The 20,516-nt window shown below is 42.7% G+C and overlaps 1 protein-coding gene across 1 annotated transcript in view; it reads left to right on the top strand.

The window, feature by feature from the left end:
* LOC139651977 (arf-GAP with coiled-coil, ANK repeat and PH domain-containing protein 3-like) overlaps positions 1-20,516 on the top strand; it is a 63,730-nt gene that overhangs the window by 31,264 nt on the left and 11,950 nt on the right. Inside the window, exons 3-15 of the mRNA XM_071528885.1 lie at positions 195-314; positions 1,242-1,295; positions 5,507-5,565; positions 6,279-6,462; positions 6,715-6,759; positions 6,868-6,963; positions 7,764-7,838; positions 10,229-10,240; positions 17,704-17,816; positions 18,338-18,389; positions 18,658-18,758; positions 19,163-19,277; positions 19,430-19,662. Of these exons, the coding sequence (XP_071384986.1) occupies positions 195-314; positions 1,242-1,295; positions 5,507-5,565; positions 6,279-6,462; positions 6,715-6,759; positions 6,868-6,963; positions 7,764-7,838; positions 10,229-10,240; positions 17,704-17,816; positions 18,338-18,389; positions 18,658-18,758; positions 19,163-19,277; positions 19,430-19,662 (1,259 nt within the window). The remainder of the gene's footprint in view (positions 1-194; positions 315-1,241; positions 1,296-5,506; positions 5,566-6,278; positions 6,463-6,714; positions 6,760-6,867; positions 6,964-7,763; positions 7,839-10,228; positions 10,241-17,703; positions 17,817-18,337; positions 18,390-18,657; positions 18,759-19,162; positions 19,278-19,429; positions 19,663-20,516) is intronic.

Here is a 20,516-nt window from a genome sequence, read left to right as displayed (position 1 = left end):
CTGCCAGAAATGAGGATTATTCTAAATTTGATTGTCTACCTGGATTCTGTATTTAAGAATAGGCATAAGCTTGGTCAGATTCACGTCATCAATGTGGCTATTAATATCTTCGAATCACGTGAGAGAGGTGTGATTCTTTAATCAGAAATTATTCTTGTCAGGTATTTAAAGCAATGGTTCTTATGTTTCTCCAGCTGGTGAAGCTGTGCAGCGGGATGATCGAGGCTGGCAGGGCCTACGTCAGCGCCAACAAGCTCTTTGTTAACGGCATCAAGGACCTGTCCCAGCAGTGCAAGAAGGAGGAGATGATCTCTGTGAGTAGAAGCGCTTCACTGGGAACGACCCCAGTTTGCAGACAGCTTTGGGTCTTTTTTTTGTCAAGTTACAATAGAAAAATGTGGACCACTATCAGCACAAGCCATGCATTTGTGTGTCCCATGACATGAGACCATGTACAAACGTGCAGACCCCACACAGAGCGGGGGTCAGTTTCTCAGCGTAATGGCTGCTCATCTATCACAACCCTCTCCTAGAGCATTCCACAACTTTTCCCCACTTTAATAATAATAGTGGTGCAGTGTAAACAGTATTGTCCAGACACAGAGCTGTCCAGCTGTCGTAAGCATGAGACATGCGACCACATGCAGACAGGAGAGTTTATGCTAACAGTTTACATGGCTGGAAGCAGAGAGATCTGAGACCTGCTTTATGGTTTCCTTTTAGGAAAAAAGAATTGGAATGTATTTCCTGTCAGCGTGGGTATCGTCTTGTTTTGTAGTGATGCAGTAGGGAGACAATTTATCAGTATAGTATTGAGAAAATTCTGAATTACCATTGGTACTGGTATCAGTATACATCCGAGGCAAAACTCTATCAGATGACTTGTTATCATTATATCTATATCTTATATCAAAATGCATATTTACTACAGATGTGCTGACATTCTGCAGGAGCTTTTTTATCTGCTTTATCATGAGCTACTTCAGTGTGGAATCAACAGTAATATTCTCTCTATATAGTTTATGTTTATATGTAGACCTGTGTGCTTATACTCTGTGTGTGTGTGTGTGTGTGTGTGTGTGTGTGTGTGTGTGTGTGTGTGTGTGTGTGTGTGTGTGTGTGTGTGTGTGTGTGTGTGTGTGTGTGTGTGGGTGTGTGTCTGCGTGTGTGTGTGTGTGTGTGTGTGTCTGTGTGTCTGTGTGTGTGTGTGTGTGTGTGCATTTGTGTTTTCAACATTGCAGGAATGCCTTGAAAAGTGTGGAGAAAGCCTCCAGGAGATCGTCAACTACCACATGGTAAGACACACACACACACACACACACACACACACACACACACACACACACACACACACACAGACACACACACTCAGCCATAGGCGAGAGGTTGGGGTAGAATGGTGTTCTGACACGCCCAGGTCCTCTTGGCATGTTAACGTTTTTCAGACATCAAGTCCCACACGGGCCTTGTATTGCACAACACACAACACACACACACACACACACACACACACTATTTAACTGTGACCTCACCCTGTGACGGTGAATCTGTCCACACGGGCCAGTGCACATGCGTGTGTCTGATTCAAAACACATGCTTCACCAGATGTGTATGGAAGATATAATCCACATAACACACACACACACACACACACACACACACACACACACACACACACACACACATACACACTGGTTTTATGCATATGACTCTGGTGTGATCTCTCCTCATGACTAAGTGTGACTCTGAACCCTCCCTCTCTGCTACAGGTTTGGGAAGCTGAAAGGCAATTCCACAGTTAAAGGGATAGTACGACATTTTAAACATTTGGAAGGTTATCTGGTTAACTGCCCCAGATAATTTCACATAGTGTCAGAAAAATAAAGCTGAAGAAGCCTGATGGAAATAGCTAGTTGTAAACTAACCAGTTATCTGGTGCTGAAAATGCATATATCAAAACATTTTTGAAAGAGATGACCCATATTTAAAATGTCATGGTGTCCTTTTGTAATCGAATCATACGCTCTCACTTAAAGCAATGCTATATCCACTGTTAGTTATTGCATCTGTGTTCACATAGCCCTCCTATGACAGCTAGAGCCAGATGTGAGGGCCGAGCTATACATACACACAGTATTTTGGGGTATGTATGTCCATGTCTGTCCATGTATGCCCAGGTCATCTATCCAGCTGACTACCATCTAGCAATCCATCACCCACTTCCTCCATCCCTCCATCCTTCCTCGCTATCCTCCCTTGTTCCCTTTTTCCATTTTTTTTCTTTCTCGTTCCTTGCCCCCCTCCCTCTCTCTGTGGCTCTCTTTCACTCTGCCAGGGTCAAGTGTGTTTAACCCTGAGCTTTATAAATCAAATCAAAGGCCTGCACGCTAGATTGGATCCATCAGAAACATCAATGCAATCTTCTCCTCTTTGTCTTTCTCTCACAGCTGTATGCTATCCTTGTCTTTCTATACATTACATGTACTGATATGTTTGATGTAAGATTATTAGCTTTTCATAGCATGGTTTAGCCGTATCACATAGACCACTGGCTTAAAAACTCCATAATGATGTGGCATGGCTTTTGGCTAGATTGATAGGCAATTTTCTGCGTGGATTTCGCCTCCACCTGTTTGCCCTTCCTCCGCCTCTCCTTCTTTCCCTCCCTATATCCTCTTCCACCGCTCCCCCTTCATTTACCCTTCACCACAGGAGTCCTTCTCCTCCACTCTCACACCCAAGAATTACACTAATAGCTTGTCTGGCAGGCAGCATGAGCGGAGGGATGGAGGGAGGGGATGGAGAGACGGATAGTGCTATGGAGAGAGAAAGGGAATCTGTCTTTGTTCCACCACCTGCTGATGCCTCTTTCTGCATCTTTTCAGCTCTTGTCGACACAACAAAGGCATCCGACTGAGAATAAGGATCTCCCAGCACATTACATGATAAACAAATCTGTTTACATGTTTAACATAAAGCATATAACCAAGGACGATCCTAAATCTGAAAAAAAGTGGATTTATACCCAGAATAGACTTTCATGAGATTGTAGTGTCCTCATGTGAGCATCATAGAAGTGCAACCTACTGTGCTATGGTGGATTTCTGCTGCACCCTTGTGAGTTTTTTTTTTTTTGGATGGATGCATGATAGGACTTCTACAATGGCAGACACTGAGGTTCTTGGAATTTGAGATCTTTGGGGAGGAGTGTGTTAAGGAAAGGGGACTGAATGTTTGGAGGGTTAGTGTAGGTATATAGGTTGGGTCATGCCCAGGGCACCATAAGACAGAATGCTCGGATTAGTTTACACAACAGCCCGATGTCTTTCTGAATGGACTAAATTATGTTTTTCTGGGATTGATTTCTGTTCTCTGCAACTGGCAGATAGGGATCTCCATTTTACTTTGAAAGCAAATACAGATTCCCTACAGCATTTTGTAAAAGTGCAAATAGTAGCCATAACCCATGTCAGACATATGTATTTTCAGTACACATCCCAATAAATCAAAGAAGATATTTCTCTCAAATGTTGGCATGAGTGCTCAAAGGTAGACAAAGTAGTTAGGATTGTGGGAGTTGTGAAAATTTGCAGCTATAGTGTCATCGCTATGAGGTCAAATTTTCACAACAATAGAACTCTTACATCCTTTTATTAAGTAGATGCTGCTCAGCAACGAACAGAAATGATTTGTAGCAAGTGATTTCCTGAAGTGCTGTGCGCTCAGGTAAACAGGAGTGAAGTGCCTCACAGTGGACTGACTGACCTGAATTTGCCTCTTGATGCCCACGGCACTGTGGTGGCTCGAAGTCACTGAGAGGTTTGGAGTCAAAGGGGAAAACCACGTAATTTATATTCCCACAGTTGAGGACAGTCCATTTAATATTTCTGAACATGAATAACACTCATAAAGTAAGAAACCATCGAACTAAGACTTGAGCCTCTGCAGGAGTGGAGTGTCATATGGATGGAGGCTTACACACACACACACTCACACACACTCACACACACACACACACACACACAGTAAGCCTCTAATCCTGATTGTGTATGTTTATTTACTATGTGTGTCTGGGATTGTTATACGTAGAAAGTCTAATCCACAGGCTGATTGTTGCTTACATTGATTGTGTGTGTGTGTGTGTTTTTTTGTGGTTATCATAGGATCAGCATCTAATCTTAGCTCCTTTCTGTATGTGTGTGTGTGTGTATGTGTGTGTGTGTGTGTGTGTGCGTGTGTGTGTGTGCGTGTGTGTGTATATGTATGTGTTGTAACATGATGGGAGTCATCTTGGCTCCATTACACAGTGACCATCAGTCTTAGTATGAGTTGATTGCTTACCCTACCCAGACCAGACACAGACAGCTAGAGACACACACTCACACACACACACACACACACACACACACACACACACAGGAAAACACATGCCTGCTATGTGGGATTTCTTATACACTCCTGGATGTAAAGCTGGCTCTGTGACGGTTAATGTAATCAGTGTTTGCTCAGTGTGCTGTGTAACTGCAGTCATGTTCATACCATGAAAGAGTGTTTGTGTGTGTGTGTGTGTGTGTGTGTGTGTGTGTGTGTGTGTGTGTGTCTGTGTGTGTGTGTGTGTGTGTGTGTGTGTGTGTGTGTGTGTGGCATGTGACCCAAGATGAAGGGGTCCTCTCTCTCTGTTGGGGCATTCATTAATTGCCCATTCACATGTCCAACTAGAAATCAGAGAAGGACACACAGACAGTCAGAGATTTTTTGGGGTTGGGGTATAGCAGGCGGGGACGGGGGGTTTCCATGTAGAGCTAAAAGATCACAGCCAACACATAAGACATACACACATAGACATAAAATCGCATGTCTACCAGCAGCCAGTGTGTGCAGTGTGTACTACATTTAGGGTGGGGAGCATAAATGCTGATTCTTGTCTAGACGGAGAAGAGTTCTGCTCCCCATTAGGAGAGGAACAGGACATGGAGGGAAGAAAGAGAAAGACAGGCTGGAGGAGGAGGAGGAGAGTTGAAGGACAGGAGGGTGTACTAGAGGAGGAGGAGGAAGAGGAAGGGGGGGAAGAGGAGGAGGAGAGGTGGGAATGCCAGGAAGAGAATTCCAGAATCCTGCAAGGCATGATTCACAAGCTATTAGGGCAGCAGCTGAGTGTGTGTGTGTGTGTGTGTGTGTGTGTGTGAGTGTGTGTGTGTGTGTGAGTGTGTGTGTGTGTGTGTGTGTGTGTGTGTGTGTGTGTGTGTGTGTGTGTGTGTGTGTGTGTGTGTGTGTGTGTGTATGTGTGTGTGTCTACATCTCTCTCCTTTCCCCGCTTCTCCCTCTGTCACCTTCCCCAACTTCATGCCAATGATGTGGAAGGGTTCATATTGCCATCTTGTGGTGAGATGTAGCGACTGCAAGCTAAAGGGGCAACACAATTCTTTTGTGTTAAAAAAAACAAACGTGTCTCCTATATCATTAAATCGTTCTGTCTCCGCCTCTCTCTCTCTTTCTCTCCCCACAGATTTTGTTTGACCAGGCTCAGAGGTCAATCAAGCAGCAGCTCCATACCTTCATTAAAGAGTGAGTATCTCATCCTGTCATCTGATTCACTGTAAGTCATTCTGAATAAAACCATCAGATAAATGTCCAGGTCACTGACATATGTGATTGCCAGCGGTCATCTATAAAAAAAAAAAAGGAAGTCTTCTGATTGATCTGTTAAACATATATTTTGCTAACTAAATACAGAAAAAGCCTTGCAACTCTTAATACTGTGGATCATACAGAGGTACTATATACTAGAGGTACTAAGCCTCTCATTTCAAACAAACTCATGGACCCAGTGCATAAGTGAAGATCTTCTGATTTAATGTTTAATGTTACGTTGTCAAACCTACATCAACAACAACAACAACCGACCATCAGCTTTTAAGGACCTGGTCCATGTTTCCACGTTTGGGATGGATGGATATGGATTAAGCCTCTCTATAAACAGTAGATTATGTATTATAAAGAAAGAGAAAGGTGAAAGAAATCCTTGTGAGTGGTAGACAAATAAGAGTATTTAATTTTTTAAATTATATTCTGTGTGTTGAAGATTTATTCCAATGGCTACATAAATAAATACATACATACATACAGTACATACATTATATGCATCCAGACATACAGTACATACATGCGTATACATATAAATACATATGTATTACACATAGATATGTACAGACATGCTTGTTGTACATTAAACACCAGCTCTATAACTCTCTGTCTCTTTCTCTGCACTCCTCCTCCAGGGACGTGCGTAAGTTCAAGGAGACGAAGAAGCAGTTTGACCGGGTGCGGGAGGACATGGAGCTGGCCCAGGTGAAGAACGCCCAGGCACCCAGGAACAAGGTCCACGAGGCCGAGGAGGCCACACAGGCCCTCATCCTCAGCCGCAAGGCCTTCAGACACCTGGCACTGGACTACGTGCTGCAGGTAGGACATTAACACACACACACACACACACACACACAAACTCCAGACTGTATTAGCAGTGTTGTCCAGTAGAGGGCTCTGGATCCAAGGTAGAAGTGTGGATGAAAACATTAGACTCTTACAGCCGAAAAAAAGGAGCATTTTAGGCAGTGATAAAAAGAAATATGGTTAAATAATCTAATATCATACCTATTCATGCTCAACACTGCAGCCTAAGATCTACATTATGCTTTTCCCCATTGTTTCTGTTAGATTAATGTGCTTCAGGCCAAGAAGAAGTTTGAAATCCTGGATGCAGTGAGTAACACAGTTTTATCTTCTCTGATTTAATCTTGGCTTTTATACACCACTGTAATGCAGTAGTATCACAAATGGAAGCTTGTATCCTGTGTGTGTCTCTTCCAGATGCTGTCCTTCATGCACGCCCAGTACACTCTGTTCCAACAAGGCTACAACATCTTGGATGAGATTGACCCCTACATGAAAAAGCTGGCTGCCCAGGTGAGGCAAAACAAGCACACTCAAAACATGCACGCTTAAACACACACACACGTTTATTACTTTACTTAAGGACCTTCATTGACTACATTAACTTCCTAAACACTAACCCTAATATCAACCCTCTACACTAACCCCCAGCTAAACCTAATCCTACTTCTATCTGTAAAGGAAAAATCCACCTTCAGATACTCTTACAATGTTGGATATCATCAATCTGTGATGTTCTGCATTCCAGTAGTTATTTGGTGATGAGGTGAAGTCATTTACTTTTTTTTTTTCCTCAGCCTGTCTCGTCTACTTCTACTTCAATTTGTAATTTCCTAGATTTCTAAAGCACGCTACTAAAATTGTCTGCTATCTTATCTGGCCGATCTTTAGTGCCAGGTGATCACACCTATGTCACCACCAGATGGCAATTTCAGTAGCATGCTTTTTATCAGCGTTTCATTCTAAACCCTAAAATAGCCTCTTTACAAAGTGAGGAGTGGCAAAATTTGCTCACTTTAGAGGACTTTCCTCATCTTTCTATCCTTGTAAGGACATCTGCTCCTCATGAGTGTAGAAATACAAGAAAACACACACACACACGCACACACACATTCAATAAGGGATAAGTCAATAATAAGTCATCTTATGACTGGAGTGATAAACTGTGCCTTGGCACATGTGGCACATACAACAATGTTGGGTGGATGTTTGAGTCTGTGAGCCTGTGTGTGTGTGTGTGTGTGTGTGTGTGTGTGTGCGCGCGTGCGTGCGTGTGTCTGCCTGACTTACGGATTGTGTTGTGTTCTGTGTAGCTGGATCAGCTGGTCATCGACTCTGCGATGGAGAAGAGGGACCTGGAGCACAAACACGCTGTCATCCAGCAGAGGGTGAGGCAGCGTCTCCTCTCCTCTCCTCTCCCTCCGCCTCACTGCCTCCTCTCTCGCCTCCTCATCCCTGCTTCATCCATCTGCTCTTCCTCTTCAGTGGGAAACTAGTGCAACATGTTATTCCTTCCTCCTTCTTCTCTTCCACCTACTCTCTTCTGTCCTTTTCCTCTGCTTTCCCCTAACATACAGTGGCTATAGAAAATATTAACCCCCCTGGACACATTTTTGTGCTACAAAATGAATACATCTAAATGGGATCTTTGGTCAATAACATAATAAATAAAGTACAGAGGGATGCAGAAACAGTGCTGTTTCTCTCCTCTACTTTTAATATGAAAGGCAATGAACAAATTGGGCAGGAAAAAGGTGCTGAAAAGTGCAACCTGTGTCCTTTTATATATAAAGGGATGATCAATTATTTTATATTGCATTGTTATTATATTTAAAACCTGACTAAAGTGCCATTCATAAGAGACAGAGCTATTCCACACTGTGCTCCAGCATTTCGAAGCAGACCTAGTACAAGAAAGGTCAAATTAGATTTTGAAAAGAAAATGTAATCAAAATGTATTTCTATAACCTAAAAATGAAGTATGATTAATATACAGTATTTCAAGATATGTTTTTTTCCCAGAGATACATTTTAGCAATTTAGGTGAATACTGTTACAAACTCAATTTTTCTGTTATTGGAATATTACACCATCACACAATTTTCTTGAATTTCCATTCCACAAAGAAGTTACTAGATTAGATGGCCCAAATAAAAGTAATTTCATTATCACTATTGGTTTCATCGTGTGGGCTTTGTGAAACCCTTTGAGACTGTAACAGTGATTAATACAAATAAACTTGACTTGACTTGAATATGTTAAGGGGGGTGAATACGTTTTAATTTTGAATACAATGAATACGTCTGTGTATCTCTAGTCTTACCCAACTGCTGATTTGCTATGTTCACTTCGTTCACCTCATTTATTCTTGTTGTTTTTGTATTTTAAGTACTACTCTTGTCCCATGTCATGTCACCCTGGTGAAATTTTTATCTGCAAAAACTGTTGTTATACTGGTGTATTTCAGGCTTGTAAGGAGATAATGAGATCCTAGAGGTGGCAGCCGAACCAGATTTTCTACTGAACTATCATTCACGTCAAAGTTTTTCCCTCTAACTGAGCGTGACAGGTTCCTCCTAATTCAGTAGGAACAATTCAATAAAAGAAACAGGCGCTAGAAAATGTGTTTGCCTGACCGTCTGGATTCTAAAATTGGTCTCTTTAGAGCAAAAACATCTCTTATTTTAGCATCAAACGGCTTTTCAAAAATAGACAGACTTTGAAAGCCTTGCTATGGCACCCAGGCTTCTGTGAATTATTTGTATGTCGTCTGTTTCGTGACTCAAGCTGTTGTTTATTCCTTTGTTTCTCAAGCTCAATGAGGCCCAAAAAATGCTGCTAAAAAATTAGAACTGTTTCGTACGTGTCAACTTTTTTCTTCTTTCTTTGTTTCTTTGTTTCTTTCTTTCTTTCTTTCTTTCTTGATCAAATCAAGAGGTAAAAATAGGACAGCTGTTCCCACAAAGACTTATATTTTTATTTTTAGGGTCAGTCAGTTGAATAAAAACAACTCTGTGGAACTCATACCCACACCCAAACACACACACACACACACACACACACACACACACACACAGACCATCATCCATCTGTTACCTGACGAGATGCCAACAGTAAGGTCTGCGATTGAGCTGATCCGCGTCTGTATGTCTGTGGGCGTGTATATGTGTGTGTGTGTGTGTGTGGGTGGTGTGTGTGTAGATGTGTGTGTATGTGTGTGTGTGTGTGTGTAGATGGTATCAATACTGGTGTCAACAAGGCTGGGCTCCCGCCCAACTCGTCTGTTTTTCTGCCTAACTTGGCCCTTCCCTCCTGTCGATTTAGTTGCCAAGGCAAGGCATCCTGCCAGAAACATCAAACATCTTTGTACTTGACCTAATGGCCTTTCAGCAACCCTCATGCTCTTAAATCTGAAAGCCTAGTGCAGCATAATGTCACTTGACTTTATTTTTGATTATTCCAAACTAGAAACACTAACCTCATGGCCAAAAAGAAGTGACCCAAAGCTAAATATGTGAACTCATGTTCAACATTATGTACAGGACAAAGTTGGGTTTTTTCATAATAAAAAAAACAGCTATTTACTGGAGTTGTAATAATACCCTCTGAAATAGCAAGTTAATTACAACATATATTTAATGGACTTGTGGGCATCTCAACATTGGTTGGGATATGATGTCTTACAATAATGAACATTGCTGAAATTTGATGGTTGTATGAATAACTTTGTATCTCTCCATCTCCTCTCCCCATGCTCTGCTTTGCCTTCTTCCTCCAGACTCTGATGCAGGTGAGTAGCTTGTTTCTTAACATTATCATCAAGTTCTTCCATGAGCTGCACACTGGATTGTAGGCTATGTGTAGTAATGTGGCCCACTGGTTCAACATGACCTGTACTACAGTGCAAAGCATCCAAGCATTAAGAGGTTTTACAGGATGTTTCAGATGGTGGGTGAGTGTTGCATTGTGGGATGGTCCAGAAGGATGAGGGCATGCTTTGGGCACCTGGGCCATGTTTTTAAGATGCCCTGCATTGGTATCAGTGTAGGACTTCCAGATGCTTCCCTTGATATGTGTAAGTTAACTCAATTTGTGATGTAGATCACAATTTCATTAAACATTTTTTACAACCATGCAGCCACTAAAAGACCATAATGCCCTGAATGTCAAATCCAGGTTAAATATTTTGTCACTTACAGTATATATGTTCTGCTTGGCTTTTCGCCTGTGTTGGTGACTTAATCAGTGTCAGTTATCTGTGACCTAAATGTGGATACAGACATCTGAACACCTGAACACATCCTTTGTGTTCCACTGCACATGTGATAGTACCTCGTAAAACCTGGACCAGTAGATGTGTGGGAAACATGGGAAAAATCTGTGTGTATGTGTGTGTGATAGTTGTTTGGCGCTGTAGAACAGATTGAATGATTGACTGAGTGATCTATGGGGAACAGTTTTATGGTCATCACACGCTGGCTCCTGTCGCAGCAATCAATAGGCTGTTTGGAGCTCTAGTGCAGAGGGAGTATATGTGTGTATATAGGGGTCCCTTCATCTGTTAAAGCCTGTGTGTGTGTGTGTCTGGAAGCATCACAGGAGGCAGTGCATGAACACAACAATACCCATTAAATGCTGCTCAGTGCCATTGTGTGACTACGTGCTTTCACTGAGCTTTTACAGTCAGCCAGCCAGTCCGTGTGTGTGTGTGTGTGTGTGTGTGTGTGCTTGTGCATCTGTGGGCGAGCAAGCATTAGCATACTTGTGTATATTAGTTACATGCTTCCATTTAGATTTGTTTCTTCTAATGTTATTAGTGTCGTCTCTGCCCCCGTCTCTTCTGTCCCAGTCAGAGTGTTTCATCTGTCTGTTTGCCTCCCTGACGCCTGTGTGCTTCATTACTGTCGTGGTTCTGTGTGCGTCAAGGGTTTCTTCACCAGAAAGGCCCTCAGGAAACCACTGACACTTTTCTCAACCCTGCCTAGTGCCGATCACAGAGTAGCACAGCTAAGGAGCTTACTCTGTACACAGATGTCTAAAAAAAAAAGCCTATCCCGTAGGCCTCTCTCTCTCTCTCTCTCTCTCTCTCTCTCTCTCTCGCTCTTTCTCTCTCTCTCTCATTTGATGATGTGCTTGTATGAATAACTTTATACCCTCTTGTCTCTTTCTCTCTATTCACTCTCTTTCTCACTCTTTGTCTCTGTTTTCCTCCATCCCTCTCTTACACACGCACACACGCATGGAGGCAAGCGCAGACGTCGTTCTCTTTCATAAATGCTCCGACTCACACGTGCAGTTTCCCATCCTCCCTCTCTCTCTCTCTCTCTCTGAACAATACCCCTCTGCAAATCCTCCTCTTGTCGTCTTGTGCCGTTCCACTTTGTTTAATTCCAAAGTTGTTTCATCTGAAAATGAAACCCCAAGGATTTGTCAACATGCGAGCAAGCCAGTCGAGCTGATTGAAGATCTAATTGGCAAATTAGAAGCCTAAAATTAGGTTCCCAGCTATGATGTCTTATTTTGTTCTTTGTTGAATTAAATTGATCTACGATGTTCTTCATCTTACTTTAAATTGCAGTATGTTTTGTATTTCTTATGATTGAAGACATTCATTTTGTGGGGGTAGGTGGGGACCCTCTTTTCCTTCCTCTTCTTTTCTTCTTTTCTGTTTTAATCTTGAAATCCCCTTCAGTTTTTTCATTTTTTGTTGTTAGGCTTAGTCATTCTCAATTATGGAAGACAGCACCATCTGCATTGCTTCTTGATCCTACTGTTCAGTCTAATTTAACAATCTGATCAGATAACCAATACATTGCCCATGTCACGTGTCTCTCTGTCTCCAATCTATGTATTTGTGTTTCAGTGCCTTGGACCAACATATGTTGCTTGTCCATTTACTGCTGACAAAGCGCATCATTAAGCAGTGGAGAGTAGCATAATGCAGTGAAGACTAATTTGGGGGGAAGACATGGGGATTGGGATTGGGATTATTCCAATGTTAGGATTGCCACATTACTGTGTCAGGATGTTAATTCAAGCCCTTGTGGATGATGTTTTACTGTAACATGTAACAGTTATGGGTTTGTGCAATTAGATTCTTGAAGAAAATTATATCTCCCCAGATCCAACCACAAGTCAAAATCCAATTTGCTCTAATATTACATACTATGCCGATGTAAAATGAACCATGACAGCCTCAAAATACATTTATTAAATCTTATGTTTAGCTGTCAAATCCTGTCAGTCCTTGTGTCACAAACTCAATCAGTCAATCAGTAAGAGAGTGGAAATATACCTGCAATCCAGTGAACTAAGCACACAGAGGCAGTAGGATGATCTCCTCTCTGACAGCAGGGTCATTGTCCCACAGCTCTGGCACCACAGAGGTCAAGGGGGTTGCTGGGGCCACCGTGGCTGAGATTGGAGACATCTGACTCTGCATGATGCCAACCTCCACCCACTCCCTCCTCCATCCATGGGCAGCGCCAGGCAGCCAAAGTCAACAGATGGCATTATAACACACAGTGGGGGGGGGGGGGGGGAGATGATAGGGCAAGTGACAGAGAGGGAAGGACAGAGAAAGAGAGAGGAAGGATATTGAACCAGGGATTGAGAATGAAAGAGGAGGAATGAAAATAGCCATCACTTTGGAATCAATGCCTCAAACTAAACTAAATATCCTTCAAATTAAGAATTCAAATATGTTATCCCTGTTTGTGGCTGATTCCAAAACCCAGAAACGACATAACCAAGTCTCAAATCTGTGATGTCATCAAGATGAACAGGCTGACGCCACTGAATGGAAAACTGACTTTTAATAGAAAGTTTGTTTGATCATTTTTAACGCAAATTAGCTTTAGTTTACTCTACTGTTTACAGTTCTGAACCAGAAAATGTATATCCCAGAAAATTATCCAAGCTACTGTCACCTTTTCCATTATTGTTGTTATTATTTGGGACAAGATAGTCTCTTCCATTTCCCAATGAGACAGTTTCCATTTATTGATAATACAAACTGCACTGTCTAAACAACTAGTCCATTGGAAATTAAGTGGTAATCATCTTTAGGCACGCACACCTTGGTCCGATGATTATCAATGAAAATAAAGTCAAAAATTTGATTGGTGCTTCAAACCAGATAGAATAATCTTTCTCTCAGATCATGTTGCTTTCTAATTGAATCCCTAAAAGAACACTTCACCAAAGCCCCTCTGAAAAGCCTTAAAGCCTGGGAAAAAAAACAAAAAGAAAGAAAAAAGTGATGCAGAGATTCAAGAGTTGCCATGAGGCATTTTTGGATCTGAAGCGAACACAGAGCGTTTTTACTCTTCCCTGAACAGCGACTCGTTTTTACGTTGCTTATACAGTATGCTAATGTACTGGAGCAGAAAGCAAAGCTGTGAGACAGCAGGGTTTGTGAATTATACATGGTGGACTTCATCCTTTATTAATAGTCCATTAAATTTGGCAGCAACAATCATACTCAGAAGAGAATAAGTACATTGTGAAAATAGATTGGAGGTCAATTTCGACAATTCCTCCAGTGTTATTTTTCAGTGGGAGGAAAGAGGAAGAAGAGGAACTTCACCAGATATCCTGGGATGGGAATGGTGGAAGAGAATCATAACGATAGACAAACAGATAGACAAGAGATGGAGAGATTTGGGTGAGGGCTGTGTGTCTGTGTGTAAAAATAATCTTCACTTGACATTCATGACATGGACATGAAGCCAAAACAGTGCGATCTGTCAACAGTGAGAAATCATTTTTATCTTCCTGAGTCCCCGTAGATGATTCATCTAGATGGCTGTACCTCCACGATCTGTCGCTTTTCTTTCTTTTATTTTTGTCTCGCTCTTTCCTCGCCCTTACTCTCACTTCTTTTGGTAAATCTATGATTACTTCAGCTGCCCCCCCCTCTTTCTCTCTCTTTCTCTGCATCCCTCTCTCACTCTCTCTTGTTCACTCCACAGCACACATCTGCTGCTGCCTCTTTCTCCTCTCCCTATTCTTTCAAAGCAGTCTTTTATGTGTGCAGGACTTCATTGTGGCTCCCGTGGGGATTGTTGCCTCGGCTCTCTCCTCCTCCGCTGTTACGGCATTTGGTTCTACAACTTTTTGAATCAGGAGAGACACAGACAGAAAAAAAAAGAGAGAATGAGGGAGGCAGTGGGGCAGAGGGAGATGGAGAGAGAGAGAGAGGGAAAGGCAGAAAAAGCGTTAAATATATTAGAAGAAAATGATGGTGAAGAGTGAGATAGTAAAAGTTTCGTGCCAAGGCAAATTAACCAACCTTTTTACACATTACAATACATCCTACTACTGTTATCCAAACTGCATTGAAACCCATTGCACAGATACCAGAGCCAGGGTTTTTAATAAATTTGTATTAAATCCAGGCCTTGGCCTCTTGGAAGGAGGAGTGTCTGGCTAACATTGTATGAAGCAGGCTCTGCAGGACACTTGTAGGCTGCATTCTTCCATGCTCCTGGGTGATTTAAGGTGGGAAGAGGGGGCTTCGGGCCTGTGTTAGGGGAGCAATAATGTAAGCCTGATTAAGCAGGAATAGTCTGTAGAGCCGCAGACAGATGGAAAGCTGGCTCCTCCAAAAGTGTGGATGCAACCTCGCCTCCGGGATGAGCTCCCGAATAGCCCGCGGTGCCACGGGGGGCAGAGGGGAGCCTTAAATCGCGGGAGGGGCGGGGAGGCACGACACAGCCGCCCATGTGCCGTGTCGGCCCGGCTGTGAAATAATGTTTGCTCTGCGGCGGGCGCGGCGGGGTCACCGGGGCACGGGAACTGACAGCTGTATGATAATGAGCGCTCGCGCGGCGCGGACCCACGCGACCGGTGGTGGCGCGAACTGTGCGAGAAAGTAACGGCAGCAGCGTGCTGCTGTTGACAGTCGGTAGTCAGCTGGACTCGCGTGAGAGCGTGTCTCTCTTTTCCCGGTTCGTCCGATGCTCGACTCAGTTCTGAACTTGTGGAAGATTTTAGAGATGATATTTTTTTTTACTGACTACTGAGCGCCATATGCTTATTTATTTAGGCTAGTTATTTATTATCAAGACACCGCACCGTTTTGAATTTGAAATGCTGTTGGATGTTACTCTTGTAAAGATGAAGATATTCGGCAAGCTGGACTACACACTGGTGAGGAAATGTATTTATGTGGATTTTTTCTTTAACTTGAAAGCAATTTTCATTGCATTTGTTTTGACATCTGAATGTATCACAGTGACTGGCTGCATCAGTGTGTCTCCAGTCCATAGGTGGACTGTCAGTGCTGTTTTTACCTGGGTTGTCAAGGTATAATTATGAAAAGGACAAGTCTCTCTTGCTCCATCTTCTCTTTCTCTCTCTCTCTCTCTCTCTGTGTGTGTGTGTGTGTGTGTGTGTGTGTGTGTGTGTGTGTAGTGTTTGGAGAGTGCAGCCTAATTATAGGCCGGTCCTTTGCTGGTTGTGTGTGTATTTCGGTGTGTGTGTGTACGTGTGTGTATGTGCACATGCCTCTATTGTGTCTATTGTGTGTGCCTGTGCAAACTGAGGGTAGTGTTGTTTCAACTGCTTCCATATGGGACCAGGTTCTGTATAGAGTCCTTTGTTAGGGGGACACACTTCAGGTCACCTGCTGGAGCTCTGAATGCCTCAGTGGACAGGAGGCACACAGGCTTTGTGTCATATCCCACAGTGTGTCTTTAACATTGCTGTAATGTTTTCACACAAACATGAACAAGAACACGCAGGATAGGCCTTTGTATTTTAGTAGCACTTTTAACACACTTAGACTTTCTTAATTGTTACCTCAACCCTGCATGTCTCTAGCCTGGTATCCAGCCCCTATGAACCGCAGTTAATTCGAAGCATGTCTCTGCTTTGCATTTTAAATGTCATGAGAAGGGAAGGGCAGTCACACCCAAATTTCACAAGATGCTAAAAGACTCTTGGTGATCAAGTTTAGGTTTAACATGCAGTTTTATTTTTGTTTTTTAATGAGAAGTGCTTATTTATCATGGGCTTTGAAAGTCTCCTTGAAATGCAGTATTTTGTGTTGCATCAGGCAGTCGTGGCATGTGATCTATGAAAAAGGCTTGAGACTTGTAACAAATTCAGAAGGGCACTGAAAGTAAGATGATGACATCAATGAGTGTGCATAACATATTCAGTCAGTGGGATTTTTTGAAAAAGAATACATGGAATAATTCAATGTTCCCTTTTCACTCAGAGAGAAAAAGAGACTGACAGCGAGACAGAAGTTAATAGAGTGTGATTGTGTGTGTGTGTGTGTGTGTGTGTGTGTGTCTGTCTGTCTGTCTGTCTGTCTGTCTGTTTGCAGTGGCATGCCTATGTGTGCGGCTCACCATATGCTCAGCCTACCTTGCCTCAAACCAAAGACTTCTATAACAATAGTGAAACCTAAACCTAAGCTCTCATTTAAATCAATGTCTGTCGTTAAATGCCTGTCTTGGCAAGCCCAACTCTTTGGACAAAAGAGGTTTGAAAACGGAGAAGGTTTTAGCCGACAGGTAGAGAGGTACAGATTTGACTTGATCTTGAGAGGTGTACTGATAAACAGATGGCCAGTGGGAGAGAGGACACAGCCTGGTGTTTGTGGAAGAAGTGATTTTGGTTTCATTACAAAGGTCATACACTTGCAAGTGTTACACACACACACACACACACACACACACACACACACACACACACACACACATACACACATACACACACACACACACATACACACACACACACACACACGGTCTAACAACAGCAGAGGTATAAGTGATGACTGGCCGCTCATTTCCCCAAAATCAGCAGAACTTTCCCTAAATCCAATATGGTGATAATGATAATGATAATGTCCTATCTCTCTCCAGTCTCCTTCCAGTCTCCCCTTGTTATCTAGGTTTAGTATGTTTATGTATGAAATGGACTTTTACACTGTCCCTACCGACCCACAATGTCACTTGACTTAAGAAAATGCAGTGTCATCAAGGCTGTCTTGCCAACATGGAACAACATCAGCATCGTTCCAAGGTTTTACTGGGCTAGTTGGTTTGTAGAGTCCAGATATTGGTGATTTTGTAAAGGACACACAGCAGAAAAAGTGTCAATTAAAGCTTGGCCAAAATGCAAACCATTAGTTATAGTCTGCCATTACAATGGACACTTACTGAAAAGGAGATGATGCAGAGGGAGAGTAGCCATACTGTAACAATGATCTCTTGCGTCTGTGTGTGTTCCCTGCAGGACTTCTCCTATGACGACACCAAGGTGGAGTTCAATGTGGATGCACCCAACGGTGTGGTTATGGAGGGCTACCTCTTCAAGAGGGCCAGCAACGCCTTCAAGACCTGGAACAGGTGAAAGAGAAGCAGAGAATGAGAGATGGGGGAGAGCATAAAGAGAGTGGGAGTCAAATTACAAGATGACACACATAATCTATACAGCACTTTTCGAAACAAAACAATAAATAAAAGCTAATAAGCTAACAAATAAACGTGCAAGACAGTTACAAATAGGGTTACAGCACAATAAAAGGCAAGTAGGCTACAGAAATCCTGTCTGTCTAAGCAGGCAGTGTTCCAAAGCCTTGGGGTTGAAATGGCAAAGACCTGGTCAACTTTGGTCTTCAGTCTAAACTTTGGACTGTCCAGGAAGGCCTGGACTTTCATGTTAGGTGATTTGTAGTTTAAAAAGTGGTTTGTCTGAGGAAAAAGAATGTACTCCATTGGCCTTCTCTAGATTCCAAGAGGTAATCAATACTCATATCTATCCAGTACTTTCCCCAGCAGATCTGAAATCAGTATGCAGACACGTGATTGCTCATCTCTCTATTGACTAACTGGTTAACTGTCTAACTCTGTACCTCTCCCTTCCCAAGGCGGTGGTTTTCCATTCAGAACAGCCAACTGGTCTACCAAAAGAAACTCAAGGTACAGTTTGACTTGTTTGTGTTTTTTTCTCATTAATAAGTCCTCCATGTGTTTTTGCCAGCAGTGTTGGAAGAGCTCTTGACTTAATTGTTTCAGTTGTTAATGTTACTAGACTGACCTAACCGTTAAAAGGTTGCATATAGTAGAGGAGGGGGCTATGTACTCTCTTGATTGAAATCCTTCCTTATCAATGACGAGGAGGCTAACTTGTGATATGTAGTTAAAACTCATTGTTGTTGTGATTGACGCTCCTCTCTGCCAATGACAGGACTCCTTGACAGTGGTGGTGGAGGACCTGCGGCTCTGCTCGGTCAAACCCTGTGAAGACAATGAAAGGAGGTTCTGCTTCGAGGTGGTTTCACCCACTAAGTAAGTGTGTGTGTTTTTTTGGGTAAACTCACAGGTTTATACAGTCATGTGATTCTGTTTACTTACTTACATTATTAATTTATTTGGAAGTTCTCAGACATCCAATTTAACATTATTAAGTTAATAATATAATAATATAAGTATTATATTATTATCCAATGTCCCCACAGGAATCAATACATACATTAATCAATACATTTTTATCTAAACTAATCCAGTTCAGGTTTTCAGGTTGTTAACTGATTATTATATTAATGGCTATATTATGTAGTTTTATCTTTATTACATTATAGGTACTTAACTTAACTTTTACAGTTACCTTAATAGCTAAATAACATTTAGCTTTATTACATTATAAGCAGTTATGGACAGGTATTACATTATTGGCTTCTACAAACCTGTAGGAGCTGTATGCTGCAGGCTGAGTCGGAGAAGCTGCGTCAGGCTTGGATCCAGGCAGTCCAGGCAAGCATAGCCTCTGCATACAGAGAGATCTCCGACAATTACAACTACATAGAGGTATACACACACGCACACACACACACACACACTCATATACATCATACTCATTGAAATTGATTATAAAATGGGTCTCTAGTAGCTACAGAATCAACATCTCTACTATAGTCCCAGAATATTCCCTTGATCTGACCTGTCCCCTCTCTCTGCAGCGTTTGGATCGGACGGCCTCGCCCTCCACCAGCAGCATCGACTCTGCCAGCGAGCCCAGAGAGAGGGGGGAGCGGGGCGAGAGGGGAGTACGGGGAGGGGGGGAAAGCCTCCTCCAGAGGGTCCAGGGCCTGCCAGGCAACGAGCTGTGCTGCGACTGCGGACAGGCGGCTCCCTGCTGGGCCTCCATCAACCTGGGAGTGCTGCTCTGCATCGAGTGCTCAGGGATCCACAGGTAACAGCAGTTAAGACTAGGAGGTGCTGTAGAGAGGAGAGCCTGCGGTATTCCCGTTGCCAGCAAAAATGCTGAACGGCCTGTTCTATTTAAATGAATAAATTAAATTAAATTAAAAACAACACTTTCCCCCACCATCGCTGCTAATCCTCCCATTTTGCATGAAGAATTATCTCACAATCTGCAAATGAGATAATGGAGTTTTCCACAGTATCCCATAGCTGTAAGAAAATAGCCTGAAATGGACTGATATGTATCTGTACTGTATTCACCTCTAGGCTAGCATGGTTAGTCATTGCACAGTAAACCACTGTAGAGAGAGAGAGCTGAGCAGCAGGTGCACTGATATATGTAAGTGTATTTTTAACTCCCACCTGCTGACCAGAGCTCAGACCACCTGCATCAGTTTGATTCCCTCCTGTGACACTAAACACAGCACAGAGAGAGAGAGACATAGAGCAAGCAGATGGGAAGCACAGGTGGGATGAGACAGGTACAAAGCTGCACACACCTGCACTCAGGAAGTTATTGTCAATGTCAGCTCGGTGGCAGCATAAGTTTGTGTCGCTTGAACTACTGCTGAGGTGCCCTTAAAACACTTAAGCCCCAGCTGCCCCAGTTTAGCTGCTCAGTGGGGAACAGTAGAAGCTCCCAGATGTCAGTGTGTATAACAGTAGGAATGTATAGTAGGGCATTGCTGAAAAATAGCATGCCCAGAAAATCCTCTAAATAAATAAAGGTTAAAAAAGAAACGGACACACACATTTGCGTCGCTAGAATCGAGCATCTGTGCTGACAGCATTTCTGCCGGCTTATTTTATAATCTGATCAAAGCTAAACTTAAGATACTTCCC

The sequence above is a fragment of the Centroberyx affinis genome, unplaced genomic scaffold, assembly GCF_046629955.1.
Source record: "Centroberyx affinis isolate AG114_WGS23_722 - 3 ecotype Tasmania unplaced genomic scaffold, CSIRO-AGI_Caff_v1 ptg001738l_1, whole genome shotgun sequence".
In the NCBI taxonomy this organism is placed as follows: Eukaryota; Metazoa; Chordata; class Actinopteri; order Beryciformes; family Berycidae; genus Centroberyx; species Centroberyx affinis.
This window is presented reverse-complemented; position numbering and strand designations above follow the sequence as displayed.